General features: G+C 40.9%; 3 protein-coding genes across 3 annotated transcripts in view; 1 reads left to right on the top strand and 2 right to left on the bottom strand.

Moving 5' to 3' along the window:
- LOC135487134 (uncharacterized) overlaps positions 1 to 7,635 on the bottom strand; it is a 155,322-nt gene extending 147,687 nt beyond the window's left edge. Inside the window, exons 1-2 of the mRNA XM_064770550.1 lie at positions 7,329 to 7,635; positions 2,767 to 2,828 (exon numbers count right to left, since the gene is read on the bottom strand). Of these exons, the coding sequence (XP_064626620.1) occupies positions 2,767 to 2,828; positions 7,329 to 7,452 (186 nt within the window). The 5' untranslated portion in view covers positions 7,453 to 7,635. The remainder of the gene's footprint in view (positions 1 to 2,766; positions 2,829 to 7,328) is intronic.
- A 1,715-nt stretch (positions 7,636 to 9,350) lies between these two features.
- LOC135486186 (NAD kinase 2, mitochondrial-like) lies at positions 9,351 to 13,926 on the top strand. Its single transcript, XM_064768825.1, has 9 exons — positions 9,351 to 9,868; positions 10,116 to 10,204; positions 10,500 to 10,670; positions 10,882 to 10,965; positions 11,182 to 11,406; positions 11,530 to 11,681; positions 12,575 to 12,715; positions 12,865 to 12,904; positions 13,134 to 13,926. Exons 1-9 carry the CDS (start codon positions 9,503 to 9,505, stop codon positions 13,312 to 13,314), a joined length of 1,449 nt encoding a protein of 482 aa, XP_064624895.1. The 5' UTR covers positions 9,351 to 9,502; the 3' UTR covers positions 13,315 to 13,926.
- A 4,009-nt stretch (positions 13,927 to 17,935) lies between these two features.
- On the bottom strand, positions 17,936 to 20,037 carry LOC135486911 (F-box/LRR-repeat protein 12-like). Its single transcript, XM_064770079.1, has 3 exons — positions 19,908 to 20,037; positions 19,097 to 19,257; positions 17,936 to 18,810 (listed from the first exon to the last, which is right to left on the bottom strand). Exons 2-3 carry the CDS (start codon positions 19,197 to 19,199, stop codon positions 18,059 to 18,061), a joined length of 855 nt encoding a protein of 284 aa, XP_064626149.1. The 5' UTR covers positions 19,200 to 19,257; positions 19,908 to 20,037; the 3' UTR covers positions 17,936 to 18,058.
- Between the last annotated feature and the right edge of the window lie 259 nt (positions 20,038 to 20,296).

Genomic DNA, 20,296 nt, shown 5'->3' with positions numbered 1-20,296 from the left:
CCATACGAAATGAGATTATCGGGGGCATAATCGCTTTAGAAGAATGCTTTATGAATATCAATTTCAACCCAGGGCACGATCTAACACCCCAACAAACCATGGATGTAAATAGACACAGAAATGGAAATACGCCTCTTGGCGAACATTTGTTCTTGTGCACATAGATCTCAAATTGCGACATAATGCATTTTTGTTGAAACACTGTGCTGGGCGCAGCACATGGCAATTAGAGCAATTTTGTTTCGAAATATAAATTTGAACCATGGTATAATGTATAGGTCTATCAATTCTGATGACTTGGTATGGTCTTGGAGGTCTTCACAATGATGTCTTGCTAGTTTTTATTCCCACATAAATGATGTAATACATGGCTAATGGGTGATAATACTGTTGACTTACATAGGTTTTTAAAATTCCAAAGTTGAAAAGGGTAAAATGAAGGCAGTAGGCTACTTACTATTTGCAAAGCCTAATCAGTAAAGTTAGCTTAAGATTCATAATATCAATATCAATGTAAATAAACCCCCAAAAGTCAACAACTAGCCATACATCCAGCAAAATTCCAATATAATAGGGTTACCACACCAGTAGTAACGATGGTCTAATAATGATAATAACCTTCTAAATGACTGTACGCTTAACCTTGGTTATCCTTTTTTTCGAAATCAGTGACCCACTATAAGGAGCAGGGTCTATTCTTATGGAAGACAGGTCAACAAAAGACCCGAACCAATTAAAATAAATAGGCCTAAAAGCCTTAAAACTGGTCTATCCTTGTGTGGAGAGACCAGTCTATACCAATTTGTATTTCCTTCTAATGGTGACTGATATATAGCCATAAATCAAGCGAAACCAACACCAGTGATATGAGTGGGCGACACGAAAGGAATAAGCCTAATTTTAGGCCGAATGATGGCTACTATTACTAAAGCATGGGTTAAGAGGTTGAAGCCAGCCAAACAAATACTGTAGATGATGATCACTTCATAGATCACTGTGATGAAAGTGACCAGATCTACAGGGCGCATGGCACATGCATCCATCTAAGCCTTCAAACATTCAAGGTGCAGATTGCGGCCAAGTTTTCGTACATGTATAAGCCTCTTCTCAAATTGCAGAACAGGGTGTTCAAAGCAGCAACATGCAGAGATGTTGGACTGACAGTTCACCCTTAAAAGCTGCTTGTAATAGGGCCTGTGGCAAGGTGCATGCTGTTCAAGTGATATTCTGGCCCTCTTGAAATTCTACCACAAAGGGTCTATTGATTTTACTTTCTGGAAATGTACAGCATGGAAATCATTTACATTGATGTATAGTTTTAACTGGGATCACTTTGATGCAGTAAACTTTTTAGCCATATGAGCCATCCAAACTTTTCAGCCATATTACATTACCAGCCATTGTCATCAATCTGGTCATGTAGGCAAATAATTCAAACAATCTTATTTCAAACTCCATAAAATTACTTTTTTCTATTGTTTGACTCACATCAGTATGCAGAATTTTCAATCTGTGCATTCCTAAACACCAAGCCTGCAGTGTAATAAAACATTAAAATTCCGTGCAACCAGAGCTGAACTAACAAACTTTGTAAGCTTTTTTGAGCTAAAGTCAGGTACAGCCCATTAGGCCCATGAATAATAAGTGGAAATGCCTCATATTTATTCATGTCTGCATATATGCGTCACTTGAAAGACGTCACAACCACCAAATAGTCCAAGTACAGAAAGAAAGGAAACGAGAGAAAAAGCAATATAAGACTATCATAGCCACAGTTGATGACGGCTAAATATGATTAGCGATTTTCTTGATAATTAACTTTAAAAGTGGCTTCTATGATGTATGGTGACAGGAACTGGTAAAGCTCTCCGATGTACTGAAATAAGTCTTTCAAGATCACAAAAAAATTATATAGGACTTTTTATAAAGACCTCAGCAATATGATCCCGCAGAGACTTCTACGATGAACCTCATCTGTGAGTTCCTGGTACAGGATGTACCTTCAAGTAGACTTTTTTCAATGAATGCACTGGACCTTTCTCGAGATCATCATTCAGAACCTCCCGAGACACACCTACATATAAAACTGTCTACCAAGAGCCCAGAATACCGACCTCCTACACATAGGTGTTCAAAATATGATAACACATCACAGGAGAGCAACTGGTACTGATCGCCATGGAAACAAGTGTACTTGTCATCCTTCAGCAAAAAGCCCCAAGTTAGTAGTAATCACCTTCCACTCAATAACCTTTGTAATGGGGTCTGCCTGCAAGCAGCCTGACCCATGACTTGATAGCCAAGAAATCCATTGTTGCTTTTGGCTCCGAAAATTTGATTTTCCCCTAAAATGTTCTAAACTACACAATGGCTAATATTTGTAAAGACTTGTAAATGCTTTTACTACAGTTTTCTACAGAGATGGCTAGTGTAAATGTACATAAAGTTTAAAGTAAAAGCATTTACTAGTCTTTTATAAATATCAGCCAATGCCGCAATTATATGCTTGATACAGGTCTAAACGTCCATGTTTGAAATGCCAGAACACACTTTTTTCGAGCGCTGCACTTCTACCACCAAAACTATTGGACTTCAATTTCTCTTCAGATATTTTAAAACAAATACTGTTTTAAAAACAGTAAAAGGGTGTGCCAGCAGTGCACAAATTATTCAGAAATTTTACCAAAATGTTTTTCGTGACACATCCAGTACATAAAGACTTATGATCAGAACTATAATTTAATATAAAACAATATCTTTGCTTACCTTAGACAGATGTTTGTTTATCCATTTGGTAAAGGTCTTCCTCTGCACAGCATCTCTTTCATCTGAAAGTATATATGTAACAACAAAGTGAGCAGACTATTCTGATGATTTTTTTAACAACTTTTTTTTCTTCCTCTAGGTGCAAATTTCGAAATCGATTCCAGCAGGCAGTCGGCACTGTTAAATTCGTCTCATCTTGGTTACCACTGACTTGCATGTGACAGAGCCTGCTCAATTTGGATTTTTCACACTTTGAACAGGGGCGTACGCAATGTGAATTTAAAGCTTCACCCCAACTGGAAAAGATGCTCGCATTCTTAGTATAGATGCAAATGTATGCTATTTCTGGTCTGCATCTGTGTCCGCGGGTGCAAATCAACTACGCTATTAGGTCTTTGTCTTAAGCCCTTGACAAATAAATTCAGTTTCTTTTTTACAGGTCAGACCCCATCATGCCATGCATGGCACATACATTTTATATTCTATGATAAATAAATCATGCCAATATTGGAAAGGTATCTGGCTGGCTGTAGCATGATTTCATAGCTAAGTTAAGATATATGCCACCGTTAGCGGTAGCGATATTAGCGGCTTATCAATAAAATAGTGCATATGGAGGATTTTCTATGACTCAGTCATTTGGGGCTTGTTTGTCTGGCCGGCAGCCATGTCGGATGAGAACATTATGCTGACCATGACGTGTGGCTTCGATCACGGCCATGTTATAATCTCAGACTGGTTCCAAAAATACTTTTCCGGTCCATTAAGGATTTTTTAAATGCCAAAAGATCATGGTAGGCGTTTAACAGCAAGATTTCAATTCAAGCAATCTCAAATGCAGGATGTAAAGACGAAGCTCAGCTTATGGACTCCAATAAAAATGAAAAGTACAGAAGACGGAATTCCAATCCAGACTAACCATAGAAGCAGGGTTCATGGATCGATAAATTTCCATGGCTGGGGAATCAAAGAATCCATGACTGGCTCATCATAGAATACATGATGGCATGTATACATGTATGATGGCATCAGATAGTAAATTGGTTTGTAATAATCATCATAGATCCATTCATTGGCCCATCAATGATTCTATGATGAAAACTTCAGCCTGCATATCAGGACCATATCACTTCAGGCGCATTCACGCTGTCCAGTATGTGAATTTTTTTCCCCCAGTCAGACATTGCTTCATTCATGTCATTCACAAGTGAGGTGTTTCCTTGTCCGGAGACAATGTCTCTGGGACATCTGTTACCTAACATCAAATGTGGACAAGACAGGCAGCACAATGGAATCCGAGGAAAGGTCTCGTCCTCAGATCAGGACAGCATTTGTTGCCAATAGGGCGATGTCCATGGTCTGTGATTTACACCAGAATCTTTGGCATTGGTTTTACTTTGAAGACAGTACCAGCCAGAATCATGAGAATTACTTGTGTAGTGATACTTGTGTAGTGTTATTCAAGCACTGATTTTGCAGATGAATCATGGACAAGAGGAGAAGACTCACTTTATAACATGATACCTATAATCAGCATCCCCAACAGCTAAACTAAGCAACTGGATCAGTCTACAAGGTCAAAAACAAGTGGGAGGTTTAGTACAACCTGCAAACCCTTTACATGAATGCTCTTGCCCTGGACTGACCTGAAGTCACCTTGGGAAGGTCACTGCTTTTGACCATGGGTCATCTGGGGAGGTCACTGCTTTTGACCTGGACTGACCTCAAGCCACCTTAGAAATGTCACTGCTTTTGACCACAGGTCACTTTGGGAAGGTCACTGCTATTGACCTGGACTGACCTCAATTGCAAGCTTGGAAGGTCACTGCTTTTAACCTGGACTGACCACAGATAAGATTTGACAGTTAGTCCCCGGACAATTAATCCCCAGACATTTTGTCACCGTACATTTCGTCCCTAAGACTTTTCATTACCAGACATTTCGTCCCCGGACAATTTGTCCCTTAGACTTTTCGTCACCGTACATTTCATCCCTGGTCAATTCATCCCTAAGACTTTTTGTTACCGTACATTTCGTCCCCGTACAATTTGTCCCTAAGACTTTTTGTCACCGTACATTTCGTCCCCGGACAATTTGTCCCTAAGACTTTCCGTCACCGGACATTTCATCCCCGGACAAGACTTTTCGTCACAGGACATTTCGTCCCTGGATAATTCGTCCCTAGGACCTTTCGACAGGACCTGGGGCGAAAGATCCTAGGGACAAATTGTCCAGGGACGAAATGTCCGGGGACTAAAAGTCTTAGGGATGAAAAAGTCCCAGGGACCAATTGTCTGGGGACTAACTGTCCGGGGACGAAATGTCCTAGGGACCAATTGTCCGGGGACTAACTGTCTGGGGATGAATTGTCCCAGAACCATCCATATCGCACCCTCCAAGAGCATGAAGAGCTAACACAGTCACTCGTGCTCCATCACCTTCTACAGTTATGGCAACTTGCGGCATCATCACCATTTGCCTTTCCTGGCCTGGGCGTCATCAATTTGGAACTTTCACCCTGTCATCAGTGCAGAAGTGAAAGGATTGACTAGCAGTCAAAGTTGTGGACAGGATGTCTGTTTTGTTTTTATCCAGAGAAAAGAGGCTTTGATACAACAGATGGTCTCACAAAAACTTACCGGTCTCTCGTCTCCTATTATCCTCATAAAATTGGAAGGGGTTTTGATCAGGGTCATCCGGTTCTGGCAGAAGTGAATCCACTGCAGACCACTGGAATCTATCCATTATGACTTCTGTCCTAATAATTCCTATGATCTCTCATTGCCGTATGTACAGTGAATATACACCCCTATCACACACATGAATACTTCTTCAGGTTTTCAAGCATAATTCTGACATGCACTGCTCTTCACGTTTAACTGATCTACCTTTCTAATCGAACTACTGTAGACACATCAAAATCTGCAAATGCTTATCACCTATTGATCACCTTGAGGTCCTTAGGGGAGATATTTTTGATAGAGAAGATAGATCCACTGGAGCTCTCTGGTGTCACTAAGAAGTGTCCTGGGTTGCCGAAGACGTCCACTCTACATACATGTAAGGCCACATGCTGAGTTCTTGATGTGCGGAATTATTTGTCCACAGCAATGCAATGGAACAGGTTTACAAGCCGGCTACTGTTATGTTAATCTCCATGACCCAACGACCCTTAAAAACTTATCTAAATATGTAAAGCCAGCCATTTAAGGGACTTCTATGCGACTTTTCAAATGAAAACACAGCCATTTGCTGACTGCACATTGAACACAAAAGATTGCACTGCACACGGAGTGTCACTTAAGATGCCATTCATAGTAAAGAAGGAGACAAATCTAATACAGAGGAAAGATTCTGTGACCTTAGATTCTCTTTTACCTTAGTCAAGCATTTGTAAATTGAATTATCTCAGGCTGTGGATAACATAAAAGCCGGAAAATTTGATAATAGAACACATCCCGACCTGATTATCATGAGCAGCCGATGAATCACAGTGCATTTGATGTCAAGGTGATTTCTATCCAAGGCATGAGAGACAGCGAAGCACTTCCGGTTGGGACTTCAATCATGGTTATTCACACTTTACTGTATTTGGTGTACAGTAGAACTTCTCTTAGCGGACACCTCTCTAAAAAGGACAACCTCTCTATTAAGGACACTAGTTTTGGTCCCAAATTGGTTGTTTCCATTCAATTTGACCTCTCTAATAAGGACACCTCTCTATTAAGGACAACCTCTCTATAAAGGGACAACCTCTCTATAAGGACACTAGTTTAGGTCCCAAATTGGTTGTTTCCATTCAATTTGACCTCTCTAATAAGGACACCTCTCTATTAAGGACACCTCTCTATTAAGGACAACCTCTCTATAAGGACACTAGTTTTGGTCCCAAATTGGTTGATTCCATTCAATTTGACCTCTCTAATACGGACACCTCTCTATTAAGGACAGCATTTGTCAGTCCTGAGAGTGTCCTTATAGAGAGGTTCTACTGTACTTATTTATCATAACAATAACAAGGGCTATTCAGAGAGAATCAATCAATAAAGCATACACCTTATGATGATATAGGCCAACTGCAAAATTTGTGTAAAGCCTTGGTTAATCAGCTGTTTGTAACCACATTTTGTTACACACCTAAAGTTATAAGTGGATCACTTAAAAGTATTTTTAGTACACACTGCATGTCAGGTAAAAGCTTTTTAAAGGTGCTTGTGGATTGTCAGGAATTCTGGAGTTGAAGTAGATCAGATATAGAAATACGTTTTATTTTGCAATTTATTCTTCACAAACGACATATAACATAACAATTCATACATCACTGTTACACCCTCAATTCCTGCTAAAAAATGTAAGAAACAAACACATCAAGTTTTCAAATAACAAGTTGCAGTTAAAACCGACTATGACTTAGTGACAAAAACCAACCACGTGCCGCCGAAGAAGTTGTCATTTCCTAGACCCAAGCGAGTCTCCTGTCAATCAACAGGGCAATTAACCTACTTCCTACACCTTTTTCCTCGCAGCCCGAAACAAGTATAATCAGTGTCAATTAACTTACCGGCTATCCTGAGGACTGCTCTGTCCGCTGGGTCCAGTTGCAGGATACTGAGGGGCATCTGTAGCTCCAACAGGTCCTGCTGAAGGTGTTTATAAGCATACTCGGCATCGTACATGCGAGCCATTTCGACATATCCCGAAAACAGCCACGAAAAACGTATGAAAATCCGATGTGAAGACTAAGTAAAATAGGTATCCTCACTATATATCCTTTCTACTGCCTCAGAGTGGTACTACATGGTTATTGTCTAGAGTCCCTACTATCTGAGTAATCCTTCTTTTGATCGTTTAAACTGAACATGAAGCATTTTCAGGTATGGAAAGAGAAGTATTGCAGAATCATGGCTGACATGCAAGTAAGGCGCGACAATGAGGTAATTGAACAGCCCCCCGCTGCGCAGTCAGCTGACTAAAAGGACCAGCCGCAGAAAAATAAATTACTCACCTGACAGTCGTCCAACTCTGTCGTGGTAAAGATGTAAGAGAGTTTGAGTTGATTCCATCACAGTTTCATCGAAAGAAGACATTCTTTTACTTCTATTGTCGATGACAGCTACCAGATGTCTTCCAAGCTGAGGGGGTGAATGCACTCGATGGAATGAACCAATTTGCCGATGAAGCTGATCAGCCAACATCCAGTTGTAAGCTCGATTTTCATTGGTTTCCTTTACACTCTACCTTCACTTTAAATCAAGATAGGGCCCACAAAGTTCTTGAGATGAGAGAAAATCACCCTTAAACTATTGATAAATACATAAAATAGGAGTTTTCCAAGCGAAAGCAAGCTAAGTCTTAATTTGGGAATATGAAAACGACCTTGTGAGTTGCGCGCATAACCTAACCCCTGGATAGACCAGAGGAGCAAGCGCGAGTTAAAGAGTCTGAGCATCACTAAGAGAGGATTATCTTTATAGAAGCCAGTTGGGACCAATAAGGCATCGTATTAAGCAGTATAACTTAGCCGAAGCTAGTATGCAGCACAAGGAATTTAAGTAGAAATTTAATGCGCTTATGAAAACATCCTATTGGATATTTGGCAATAAAGTTAATCTCAAATTCAGTATTCCTAATAGGAAACTCCCTTTAGTCTCTCTAGCTGGTCCATATCCAACAGACACCCAACAGAACTAATCTGTCTTCACAAGATTCCAAATTTTATCATAAGATTCTTACATCCCGCATGGCCATCAACATCAATGAAAGATTATAAAGCTGATGTTGTCCGCAAGTGGAATACCAGTATTATCTCATACATACAGGAAGGCAAGATCTCTGATTTGCCTTGAGTAAGGACAGAATTCAGAGTGCAGTTGTCTCATAAGTCCATTAAAATAGGCTTCGATCCGCTACGCTAAGGGGCCAGGCCGGTACTGCCTCATCGGCAAAAGTCATTTAATACAACATGGTTCATGTGAGTGTGTTTGAACCACTCTGCTCAGACCCACCAAACACTAAAGTTATCACACACAAGGTACAACGAAACGTTCACAGTTTGACAGGCTTGGATATATCTATCTGGCTGTGAAAGCGTTCCTAGCCTCGCTGATTAAGTCTGGGGAAAAGTTATGAGCTTGTAGAAAGCACCATTTTAAAGGGAAAACGGCTTAAATCTTTTTTACAGGTAGGTAGCCCCCAAGAAAAAGGATCAGGGTGGCTGTTTCACGATGAAGAAAACAAAATTGTTGGATTGTGTGATTGTCTTTGAAGAGTATGTACTAAGAACTAACAGACATTTAGTCGGTCAATTTGACAAATACAAGAACTGAAGGATCGCCGCCGTTTTGTCTTTGGTGTCCTTAATTGAGCTAGACACTCAACCCTATGGTGCTTTGTCTTTAAAATAAGATGTAGGAGGCCCTGTATCCTTTCCAACTTCAAACGATAAACAGGCTTCATTATTGATGTGTCGGCCGATTACTGTTCTACTAGTGTCACATCCTCACAACCGGTCACGATTTCATTTTGTCTTCACAGTTCAATTTCTAGCCACCATGATACTCGTGGCAGCACCTGATTGCTCGCATTCAAAATGGAGGTCATGAACAAAGTTTTGTGTGTTTTGTTGTGACAAAACTCTAATTTTCACTACTACTTTGTTCTTCAAGTCCTATCTTCTACTCAGGTGACATTCTCCAAGTTTTGTGCAGCAAATAGGCCTTAGTTTGATGTACAGATATGTGTACTGGCGGAGTTCTCTGTCGTCGAACTGCTAAATTCCTGTCCTTGATTTCAGCAGGTCAATTTCATTTTCGATATCTGCACACACCACCGACACTGTCCCCGCTCCCCAGATCAAGATTAGGCCTGTCAAGCTTTCTTAGGTCCTCACCTCGGACTGGAAAACATGCTGTCACTCTCTCAAGGTTATTGAACACAACTACGGTTTCGGGATCGGAACGCAGGAGCGATGACGGAAATGCCAAAAGTACCGACTTGCCGGTATTTAATCCAAAGAAGGTTGCAGTACTCACTAAGATGACAAGATATGATTATGAGAAAAGGCTCCACTGCTACTGGACAGAGGAAGAGTTGGAGTCCTATGTAAGTTGATAAAATAGGAGTCTTCGCATGTGCATGGGTTGATTGTGGCACGCAAACTCAAATGTTGGTCTAAGAATAGGACTGTCCTTCAACATAACAAGGGGCCAAATAAGAAAAGACTAAGTGACATAAGATAGCCACAACAAAACTGATTGATGGGCTCAAACAGCTTATACTATAGATGAGGACTGTCCACAATCACAACCACAGGATCAGCTATTTGAAATGTTTTCATCTTGTCTTCTAGCTGACAGAGCGAGGCTCCGACTATGCTGGTCTGAAACGCATGCACGATGCTCACCATGGGAAAGTGAGGGAAGTCATTAATGCTTTAAGGTATGTTAATCTTTAACACTTGCCAGAGACAAATCAGCTGTAGGCCTATCTGTGGCACTGCCCTTGGCCTTGACATCCACTGGCACAGCTAATGTCGCATACCGAATATGCCAGGGTATGGAGCAATGATTTGTCACCCTTCCATGGATTGAAATAATAGGCAAATATTGTACTGGTAATTGAATAATTGAACACACTTTCTGTTGAGTAAGGTCAAAAATCTTAAAAGTTGTTCCTATATTAATATTTTTGTGTTATTAATAAGGTTATAAAGTTACGATATTGCATCTTTCAGGGAACGAGGCATCGAAGTTCGACTGGTAGAAAGATTCCAGTACACTCCCAGTCTGATAAAATGGGCGGACGCCATCATAACTGCTGGGGGGGACGGCACATATCTCTTGGGAGCAAGCAAGATTCAGACGACGGACATACCTTTTTTAGGTGTCAACACAGACCTTCTTAGGTAAGCTTGAAGGGTGATTGCATCATGGCTCCTGATTTGTTTTTGAAATGAAGCTAGGGGAAGTTTGATAAACCAGCCTATTATCATATTCTTATGTGTCCACGAACATTGAGTAGACTTTCAGATGTCAGCATTGGACTGTGTGATGTTATTGCCATAAATAGTAGAGGAAATCTGTAAGAACTATTCATACATATTTACTGTTTTCCAGATCGGAGGGTTACCTCTGTCTCCCAAGATACTACTCACAACATTTCACCGAGGCCCTGGACCGTTTGCTCTCAGGACAGTTCAAGTGAGTTGTCTATATTACTACTGATATGACAGGTTTTGAAGGAGGCTTGTATTGCACTCCTTGCATGCATTGAGAAGTTAATAGCCATAAGCATTGCATTGCATTGTGGCAATTTAAATAAACTTTCTGTAGGGTTACATTGCAAGAGGTGCAATTGTTTTATACCTTGGGTAATTCATAAAATATATCTGTATAGTTGTTGAATATCTTTTTCAGGTGGGTCTACCGACAAAGAATACGCATTACTATGCGAGGGAAACATCAGAACGACCAAGGCATCGAACTCCATGACGAGCCACTTCTCAGTCCGGAGCATCGATTCTGTGAACACATCCGAGAACATGAGCAGACGTACGTCAATGTCGACGAGAATCAACCAGATAGAGTACTCCCCATTCTGGCCCTCAATGAGGTCTTTTTGGGTGAATCATTATCTGCAAGGTGAGTGAACATATGAGCAGACGTATGTCAATGTTGATGAGAATCAATCAGAAAGAGTGCATGGCAGCAGTGTCACCATTATGGCTCCTGACCACATTTACAGTAAATTTTTATGTATTGCAGGGTGTCATATTATGAAATATCAGTTGACGGCTCACCAAGGGAAAAACAGAAAAGTTCTGGGGTGACTGTGTGTACTGGCACAGGATCAAGTTCATGGTACTTCAACATCAATCACCTTCACAAAAATAGCATAAGAAAATTATTACAAATAGGTGAGTCGGTTCTACTCCTAAGGAATTGATTAATTTTTCCCTCCCAGATTAAGCTGAAGTGTGATCTTTGTGTAGTGGTGGCATCATTCCTACTAGCCCAGGCTAGTGGGAAATTCCCTTTAGCTCAGTCGGTAGAGTGATGGCCTTATAAGCGAGAGGTCCCGGGTTCAATCCCCGGTTGGACCTTGATGTTTTTCCTCTGTTACATTTGGCGCCCAACGTGGTAAAAGGGTACTAATAATTTGTTTAGATGCTGGTGTGTCTTTGGATAATGAATTAACCCTTTGTATCATGGAAGAACCCGTTTGTGAGGACACAACTTTCCCGAACAGGGGGAGTATGTAGTGGTGGCATCATTCCTACTAGCCCAGGCTAGAGGGGAAATTCCCTTTAGCTCAGTCGGTAGAGTGATGGCCTTATAAGCGAGAGGTCCCGGGTTCAATCCCCGGTTGGACCTTGATGTTTTTCCTCTGTTACATTTGGCGCCCAACGTGGTAAAAGGGTACTAATAATTTGTTTAGATGCTGGTGTCTTTGGATAATGAATTAACCCTTTGTATCACGGAAGAACCCGGTTGTGAGGACACAACTTTCCCGAACAGGGGGAGTATGTAGTGGTGGCATCATTCCTACTAGCCCAGGCTAGTGGGAAATTCCCTTTAGCTCAGTCGGTAGAGTGATGGCCTTATAAGCGAGAGGTCCCGGGTTCAATCCCCGGTTGGACCTTGATGTTTTTCCTCTGTTACATTTGCACCCCTAAAGTGCCTCTGTGTATATCTACAGCAGTTGCACTTGTCAGAAAGTGCTTTAGGATAAACCCAAGTCAGACTCTCGACTATCTCAGAGACGAATGGATTCCTACATCAATAATAATGAATCTCTTTCAATTTTCAGCCAACGAAGTTGGGGATCTTAAAATCCCAGATGATGATGAAGGGTTTGTAAAGAGAGTCACGAAGCTGTATAATAGGCATCTGAGATTTGATGCCGGCCTTCCTCAGGTAGCCTACACCGTCAGGGATCCAGTGGTTAATGGTACGTATCGAGGGCAAGGAATGCATGGATAAAGGATTTTTTTTCTTCATGATTTGATTTAGTTCAGCGAAAGCATTTTTAAACAGGTGGAGTTATTAGCTTGATGAATTATCTTTAGTTTTAATATTTTTCAATTCATTTGTTTCCAGGTATATTTCAGGTGTCAAATCCACACGGCCTTGCAAAGAGGTTAGTATTTGCTTACCCATCTTTTCTAAAGAAGATGGTCGAATTGTTAACAATGTTCTTGTTGAAGGAATATGTATCTGCCATCCTGTTTGAAAAGGACCACAGATAGTCATAGTACTTTGTAGTACATGCAGAACCTATAGGTAACTGGAGTTTACCTCAAATATAAGTAATTAAAAACGATATTAGTAATCACTGATCTATTAGTAATATAATTTTCTCTTATCAGGGTGCTGATAAAGTCTCGGATGTGGGATGCAAAACTCGTCGTGGATGGAGGCGTGTCGTTCCGGTTCAATGATGGAGCGATTGCGTCACTGGAAATCTTCAAAGAAGATGCCCTACGGACTGTTGACTTTGATGACACGCCCGCTTATGAGGCTGATCATATTCTAGATCCTGACTTATAAGCCATAACTTGAACCTAATGAAGGGTATTCTTGATTTTAACTTGACTTTGACCCTTACGAAGGGTATTGGAAGAAAGCTCCCGAGGTTTTTTGATGTGCATGTACATGTATTGCTTTAGTTATGCAGCTTTACCCTCATTGTATTCAATGTAATTTAGGATTATGTCATATGTCGTCCATGACACCAAAGAAGCATTAAGTCACCAGATCTGAGTAATTACTGACAATATCAAATTAAGTCAGTTTGGTGGTGGTGGGGGATTTATACATTGACAATTATTGGTTGGAGTAATTTCATGGACACCCTAAATCTAGGATTTAAAAGTCTGTCGTACGGAGTCATGGATATATTTTTGTATATAATTATGTATTGAAAGTCCCTACATTATTTTGATGTATTATTCTCTCCTTCATGGAGTTGTACAATGTACGCTGTATATAAAGGAGCACTTGCATTTTCATTTGTTCTTGGTTTCATTTCTTTCAAACAAGTTTGGCCTACATAACGGAATCGGGATCTATTCTGTGGCCATTTTCTTCCTGACCACATCCGTTTTTGCACATATGCAAGAGCATTGGCCTTGTTACTATGGTTACCACTTCTTCCTGCTTTTCGACTCTAAGGAAGTGGGTTGGTTACGTCAGTGATTCATCTCAACATAACAGGAGTGTCGTTTGAATTCCCCCAGTCGGACATATGTTCCTCGAATCAAATTTGTCCTTTTTTGGACCACATGCTCCAGGCAGACATATATACTGAAGGTAAACGATGAAGGAGTTGTGGTTTGCCGACATCAACTCTTTCACTGCCGAACATGCAAGCATGTATGGGTACTTTAGGCCCTGCAGACATCGGGGGGGGGGGGGGGGATTTATCATCTTTCAAATGGAACGGTATACTACATTTTGTATGGTGAAATGCACCCCAAAATACACCATGCATCACAACAGCAGACATTCCTAGGTCCAGGACACATATTACGCATGCCATAAATTGAAACTGATTAATGTGATGCCCTGTACCAGTCGACACAGTGCAGACAGTCGAGGGACAGACAGCAAACATTTACCCGAAGGGACAACAATCACCGCGCAAGTCTTTTTTGGACAAAATGCTTTTATTCCATGTCGTTCTTTTCTCCAAATGCATTATGCATCTTTATACATTAACAACTTAAGGTACCTTTGTACATTTTACCTCAGGCATTCACATCATAGTCAGTTATGTAAAGAGGTTCACATTTCTTGGGGATATTCTTGCCTACTTGTAGTCGTTCCAATAACTAAATGAAATGGCCAGGGCCATTGTGCTCACCTCATGTGGAGGAAAGATGGATAAAGAGCATGGTATTGTGTCATGTAGTGTTAGGTTTGATGTAGGTCCAAGCAATTACAATTTCCCCAAAATGGCCAATTTACAGTACATTCGACCTCTGTGACCTTGAAAAGTAGGTCAATCAAAGAAGACCCGGGTGACACATTGAATGGTTGTTAGAATTAGATGTACCTATGATATAAAATTGGTGCCAATCGGGCAAGTCATTGCTATGAATAATGGCATTTTGAAGAATTTAGGATTTGGCCCCCTCCCTGGAGGCCAAACGGCAAATCAGATCGCACCAAACTTCGGTACCTGAGATCACCTGACCAAGGGGTACATGTGTACTTAATTTGTGATCAATAGTCATTGCAGTTAAGAAATGTGCCATAGTTACGGCCTGACGGCGAATTTACGCCATTTGACCTCTGTGACCTTGACAAGAAGGTCAAATTAAAAACCTGTGTGACATATACTGTATGGTGGTTAGATGTACCCATGATATCAAATTGGTGGCAATCGGGCAAGAAGTTAAGGAATAATCACATTTTTAAGGTTTTTGGATTTTGCCCCCTGGTGGTCAAGTGGTGAATCATATTGGACCAAACTTCGGTCCCTGAGATCACCTGACTAAGGGGTAAATGTGTACCAAATTTGGTATCAATAGTCATTGCAGTTTAGAAATGTGCCATCGTTACATCCTAACGGCCAATTTACACCATTTGACCTCTGTGACCTTGAAAAGGAGGTCAAATCAAAAACCCGGAGGATATATGATGCACCTTTGCTAGAAGTACCTACCATATTTTTTTCAAAATTTCCCGACTACTATTAAGGGAGATATTGCATATTTTCACTTTTAACGTTTGGCCCCCTGGTGGCCAAACCATGAAACGAATCGGACCGAAACGTGGTCTCCAAGGTGTCATTACATAAGGGTACATGTGTACCAAGTTTCAACTCAATAGCTCTAACAGTTACGAAACGTGCCCTGCTAACGGACGACGGACGACGACGACGACGACGACGACGACGACGACGACGACGACGACGACGACGACGACAACGACGACGACGACGACGACGGACGACGGACGCCACGGTATGGGATAAGCTCACCTCTGCTAAGAGGTGAGCTAAAAAGCAACAGCAGACAACATGTTTACGTTTCTCCCGCAGTGATTATGATATGCAAATTTATATTTTCCCCTCTTCACATTTTGTACCTTTTGTACCATTTTGCCTATAGACTTGAAATCTATGGCCCACAATCCTCTCTGATAATTGTCTGCTGTAATTGGTGAGTTTGATATCGCCTTGTAAGTTAGCTTGTTGGCAGGGCAATTAAAGGGAACTGGAACCGCCGAGCGATTTATTCAACTTTTCGTCTTTCACCGCCCGAAAAAGCCAAACTTCCAACTTCCTATTCGAGTTCAGATTTGTAGCTCCGCCCCCAGTGCCCGAGCATGCGCAGTTCAATTTGTTATTATTGAGAATCATGTGAGAATCACGTGAGTCATGCGATCTTTCATTCATGAGTTTTCGTAGTAAATTCCATAGTAGTCACGTCACTCAATGATTGACAGCTAGGCGCCATGTTTCATTCATGCCTCGTTCTGATCACCCCACACGCGGGAAATGAAAACGAGGTCATACGAACTGGCTTGGCGGTTTCAGTTCCCTTTAAGATATTAGCTATGGTCCCGTTGCTGGAGACCACCTAATTTAAGGCAGTCAACTTCTTTCAGTCCTGTCAGGTTAGATATTTTGCCTTTACGTACCTGAAAATACATAGAGGACTAATGCAACCACTGGCGGGTGAAGGAGGTCAAGCAGCCCAACTTAGCAGGTTGCCCAATTGGCAATTAAATCTGGAAGAGACCTCCAGTCTAGCCTTGAAATTCTATTGCATGATCCCCTAATTTGCTTTCAATTCTCATATAATCCCCAATTAAGGAAGTGTACTGAAAAACCTACACTTGCTTTTCCCCTAGTGCATCAGTTAAAACAGTACTAATACAGTATCTAGCATCAGTTTTAATGGAACAGAAAACCAACTAGGAAAACATCACGCATTTAAATATTACCATAACTTAAAAGTGTCAACAATTGTAAACAATAAGACAACAGGAAAAAATAAATATGCACTCGCACTTGTAAAATTCTTTTCATTCCAAGGCATTATTGATGAGTGTACTGAAACCCTTTTGGCCACATGACGCAGAGGCCAGAGGAAAGTATAACTTCTTCCCTGCAGGTTGCAGTATGTATTCAAGGATACCAGTGGCTAACATGATCATAGCCCCTTATCCATTACAAAATACTATATAACGTTTTTTTCTATAATACAAATAATGAAAACTGCCAACCCATCTGAAGTAATTTTAGTTTTTTCACCCTTTTTTCTCTTCACTTTTCTTTGAGACTTATGATATCATATATAAGACTTCCATTCCAATGAGAACACAGGCTGTGAAATGAGCAAATAAACGATAATACAATCGATTCATGCTGTACACTTCATTGTTTTTTTGCCATGCTTTCAAAAAAAATTGAGTTCAAGTTTTAGGTTGATATCATTTGTCACGGTTTTTCTGCTTTGTTGAAACATCTGAAGCTCAGTTAGATAACATTAACAATGCCAACGGCCAGATAGAGAGCCAGCACCGCGTGACAACCAAAATTACTAAAACATAATATCTACTGGAATATATAAACAACAATTGTGTCGAGTATCTTAAAGTTTAAAGCCCAACGGCTGTACAATACTATCACCTTTAAAGTACGGACAAAAACAGGCATCAAACCAGGATGGGATTAACTCCAAAAAAACAAAACACGTACAATTTCAATATACATGTTCATTAACATTATTAGTAGCAGAAGACTTTCCACATTAATTGTAGTAGAAGATTTTCCACTCATAAAAAAATAATTTAATCCCTTTATTTCTTGGATGACAAAAGTCATGATCAGTAAAATACATTTTCTAAATGATGAAATCATTCGCAAGAGAATCATCCTCTTCTACATACAGCTATTGTTCTAAATTCTCCCTTCACTATGAAATAATGACCACAACTCAGGTAAAAGTGGCCTACCGTAATTGTGCTATGGTCACTTAATAACAATAGCCACTCCCATTACTAAAACAACCAGTCCTTGCCTGATCTAGGACAGTCCTCGTAATAGTCATTGTTAGACGTATTACCCCAAAAACAATAATGGTAGGTAATTCATGGTAGGCAAATATTTTTGACAGTAAAATAATTTCTTCAAGAAACTCAAAATACCCCCCCCCCCCCACCCAAAAAAGTATTCTATTTATGATAACAATATGGAGAAAAAAAATCAGAATCCAATTTTTAATCTAGTTCTCCTAAAGGTTGTCTACATTACATTAAACAATTTTTTTAAAGGGTGGCTTTAGCCTTCCTCACTACCACCATCACTACTATTATCATGTGGATCAGTATGAACGACTTCACAATTCTTGAAAGCACCCTCGAGGATCTTCAACTCATTCTCAGTCAGCTGATTCCCTGCAACACTCAGGTACGCAAGATTCAACTTGGCCAGGCCCCGGAATCCCTCAAATGTCACCTTATGACAATGGGCCAGATTCAGCCATCTTAAATTTTTTAATCCCTCCGACATGCAATGAATACCCGCATCAGTCACCTGGCGAGACTGGGCCATATGCAGATGTCGGAGATTTGTCAATTTCCGGCACATTTGATGCAACATAGTATCAGACACTGATGTTTCCGCTATCTCCAGTATGACAAGATTCGGGAAATTGTCAAACAAGTTCTCATATAGGGAACCAGTCAATCGATAGCAGCCATTTAACCTCAACACTTTCAGGTTGTCCCTTGGGCCAAATGCTGTGAGCGTGTGAACATTTACAGCAGAGGAATTACTGAAGTCCAATTCCTGTAGTTCTGGGAGTAAAGATCCCTCTTTTCCTCCGCTCAGCCATGTCATGCAGCACGGAACCTGGCTGTGTTGGATTTTCAACACTTTCAATTTGGGTGGGAATCGTTTGGACTCAACACCTTTACTTGTATTCAGGTTTGTGTGACTGAGACAGAGTTCTGTGATGTTTGGGCAACGTTCCCTCAGTTCATCCAGCATTGCATTTGATATTGTAGCACGCTTCCACTTTGTTGCACATCCTGCAAAGAAAATCATACTATAAAGTTAGAAACTGCCAAAAAGCAAGCCATACCCTCACTATTAGTACAAAATTACAAATAGGGGGCACCCCTTATCACCAGGACAATGCAAGTTAGGTATGAGAACTGTACAACAAGAAAGCTGGCCTTTCAATGTGCCTGTGGACACCTCTGCAGCTGCCAGACTGACACCTCCAGCATACACTTTTTTTAGCATAGAAGTTTGTTACCTGAACAAAATCTCTGGCATAATTTTCACAGCCGTGGATTTAAGACAATAACTTACCTATTGCTAAAAAACCACTGAGTCTAAGGGTCTGAAGAACGTCAGAGAAATGGGCTCGAATCACCCTCCACATCTTGGCAAGAGGCAATGGGTAGTCCATCATGTCAACATGTCGCCACAGCTTGTTGTCATTGGCAATGCGCCTCCAAGTACAGCAAACCCTTAGTGTAAAAGATGCAAAGACTTCTTTATCTTGAACTCGTAAATCACACACCGATTGTCAGTCATTGTTTCAGGCTAATGGCCTTTTTTTGGGAAATGACAGTGAATTGTTTTGGCACTGACCAGTCATGCGTTTCACCTTGAACAAAAGATCGCCGTGTCTCTAGGCATTGTCCGAAGTTGGCTTAGGCCTTCTGGCGTGTTCTGAGTGTGTGCATATGACTTTTTTGGCACTGATTCGTCTTCTTCACATCCCCCAGTTTAGACCATACCCTTCTTGATATCATAATCATATAAAACAATGTATAAACTAAACAAATGCTTGTCTCCGGGTCAACATTCAATCTAATAATATACACTTGTACTGGGAGTGCCCGATTGGCTGATAAAGTGAGGCCTTGTGTCCAGGCCATGAAGTGAAATTCGACCATGCCAAGCAATGTACATTTCATTACACTTCCACCTGGAACCAAGAATTTGTTTATCAACAAGCGGCTAAGGGCATGAAGGTACCCATGACGGGTAGGCTATGGCATGCATGTAGGCCTGGCCCATGGGTGATCATGGCCTAAACTGGGGGATTCGTCTAGGCCTATCATTATCAACCAGTCCACCTACTTACCATGCTTACACCTTCATCAGAACTTACCGGCATGCGATGCATAGCTCCTTCTTGGTCAGATAACTAAATATTTCTAACAGAATGTTTTCTGGGAGAACGAAAATCGAGTCTTTTTCAATACTTTGAAGAGACAATTTTCGACGTTTCCTTGTTTTGGTCGCCATGTTGTTTGAGTGCAATTTGGTACATCTTCGATGTACACATCGAGGGATGTTCACGCCAACATTAGTTCATAACGCGGGAAATACGAATGCGCACGCCACCCTGTAGTCCATGAACTTTTCACCCTGTTCAAAGACACCGGAGCGAAGGTGAAAAATTTCGGTTTTCCCCCGCAACGGGCCTGTGTATTTTACCGTCGCTTTATATTGTTATGACTTTCGGCCAATGAGACAGCATGCAGCAGTGGGGCCAGT

The sequence above is a fragment of the Lineus longissimus genome, chromosome 4 (genome assembly GCF_910592395.1).
Source record: "Lineus longissimus chromosome 4, tnLinLong1.2, whole genome shotgun sequence".
Taxonomy (NCBI): Eukaryota; Metazoa; Nemertea; class Pilidiophora; order Heteronemertea; family Lineidae; genus Lineus; species Lineus longissimus.
This window is presented reverse-complemented; position numbering and strand designations above follow the sequence as displayed.

What these genes read in the sequence shown, in the direction of transcription:
- LOC135486186 (XM_064768825.1), top strand. Translation starts at nt 9,503, where the DNA reads ATGTGTACTGGCGGAGTTCTCTGTCGTCGAACTGCTAAATTCCTGTCC. An exon ending in AGGAAGAGTTGGAGTCCTAT is followed by an intron (nt 9,869 to 10,115) that starts GTAAGTTGATAA and finishes CTTGTCTTCTAG; the next exon opens with CTGACAGAGCGAGGCTCCGA. An exon ending in CAGGGATCCAGTGGTTAATG is followed by an intron (nt 12,716 to 12,864) that starts GTACGTATCGAG and finishes ATTTGTTTCCAG; the next exon opens with GTATATTTCAGGTGTCAAAT.
- LOC135486911 (XM_064770079.1), bottom strand. Translation starts at nt 19,199, where the DNA reads ATGATGGACTACCCATTGCCTCTTGCCAAGATGTGGAGGGTGATTCGA. An exon ending in CAGTGGTTTTTTAGCAATAG is followed by an intron (nt 18,811 to 19,096) that starts GTAAGTTATTGT and finishes TTTTCTTTGCAG; the next exon opens with GATGTGCAACAAAGTGGAAG.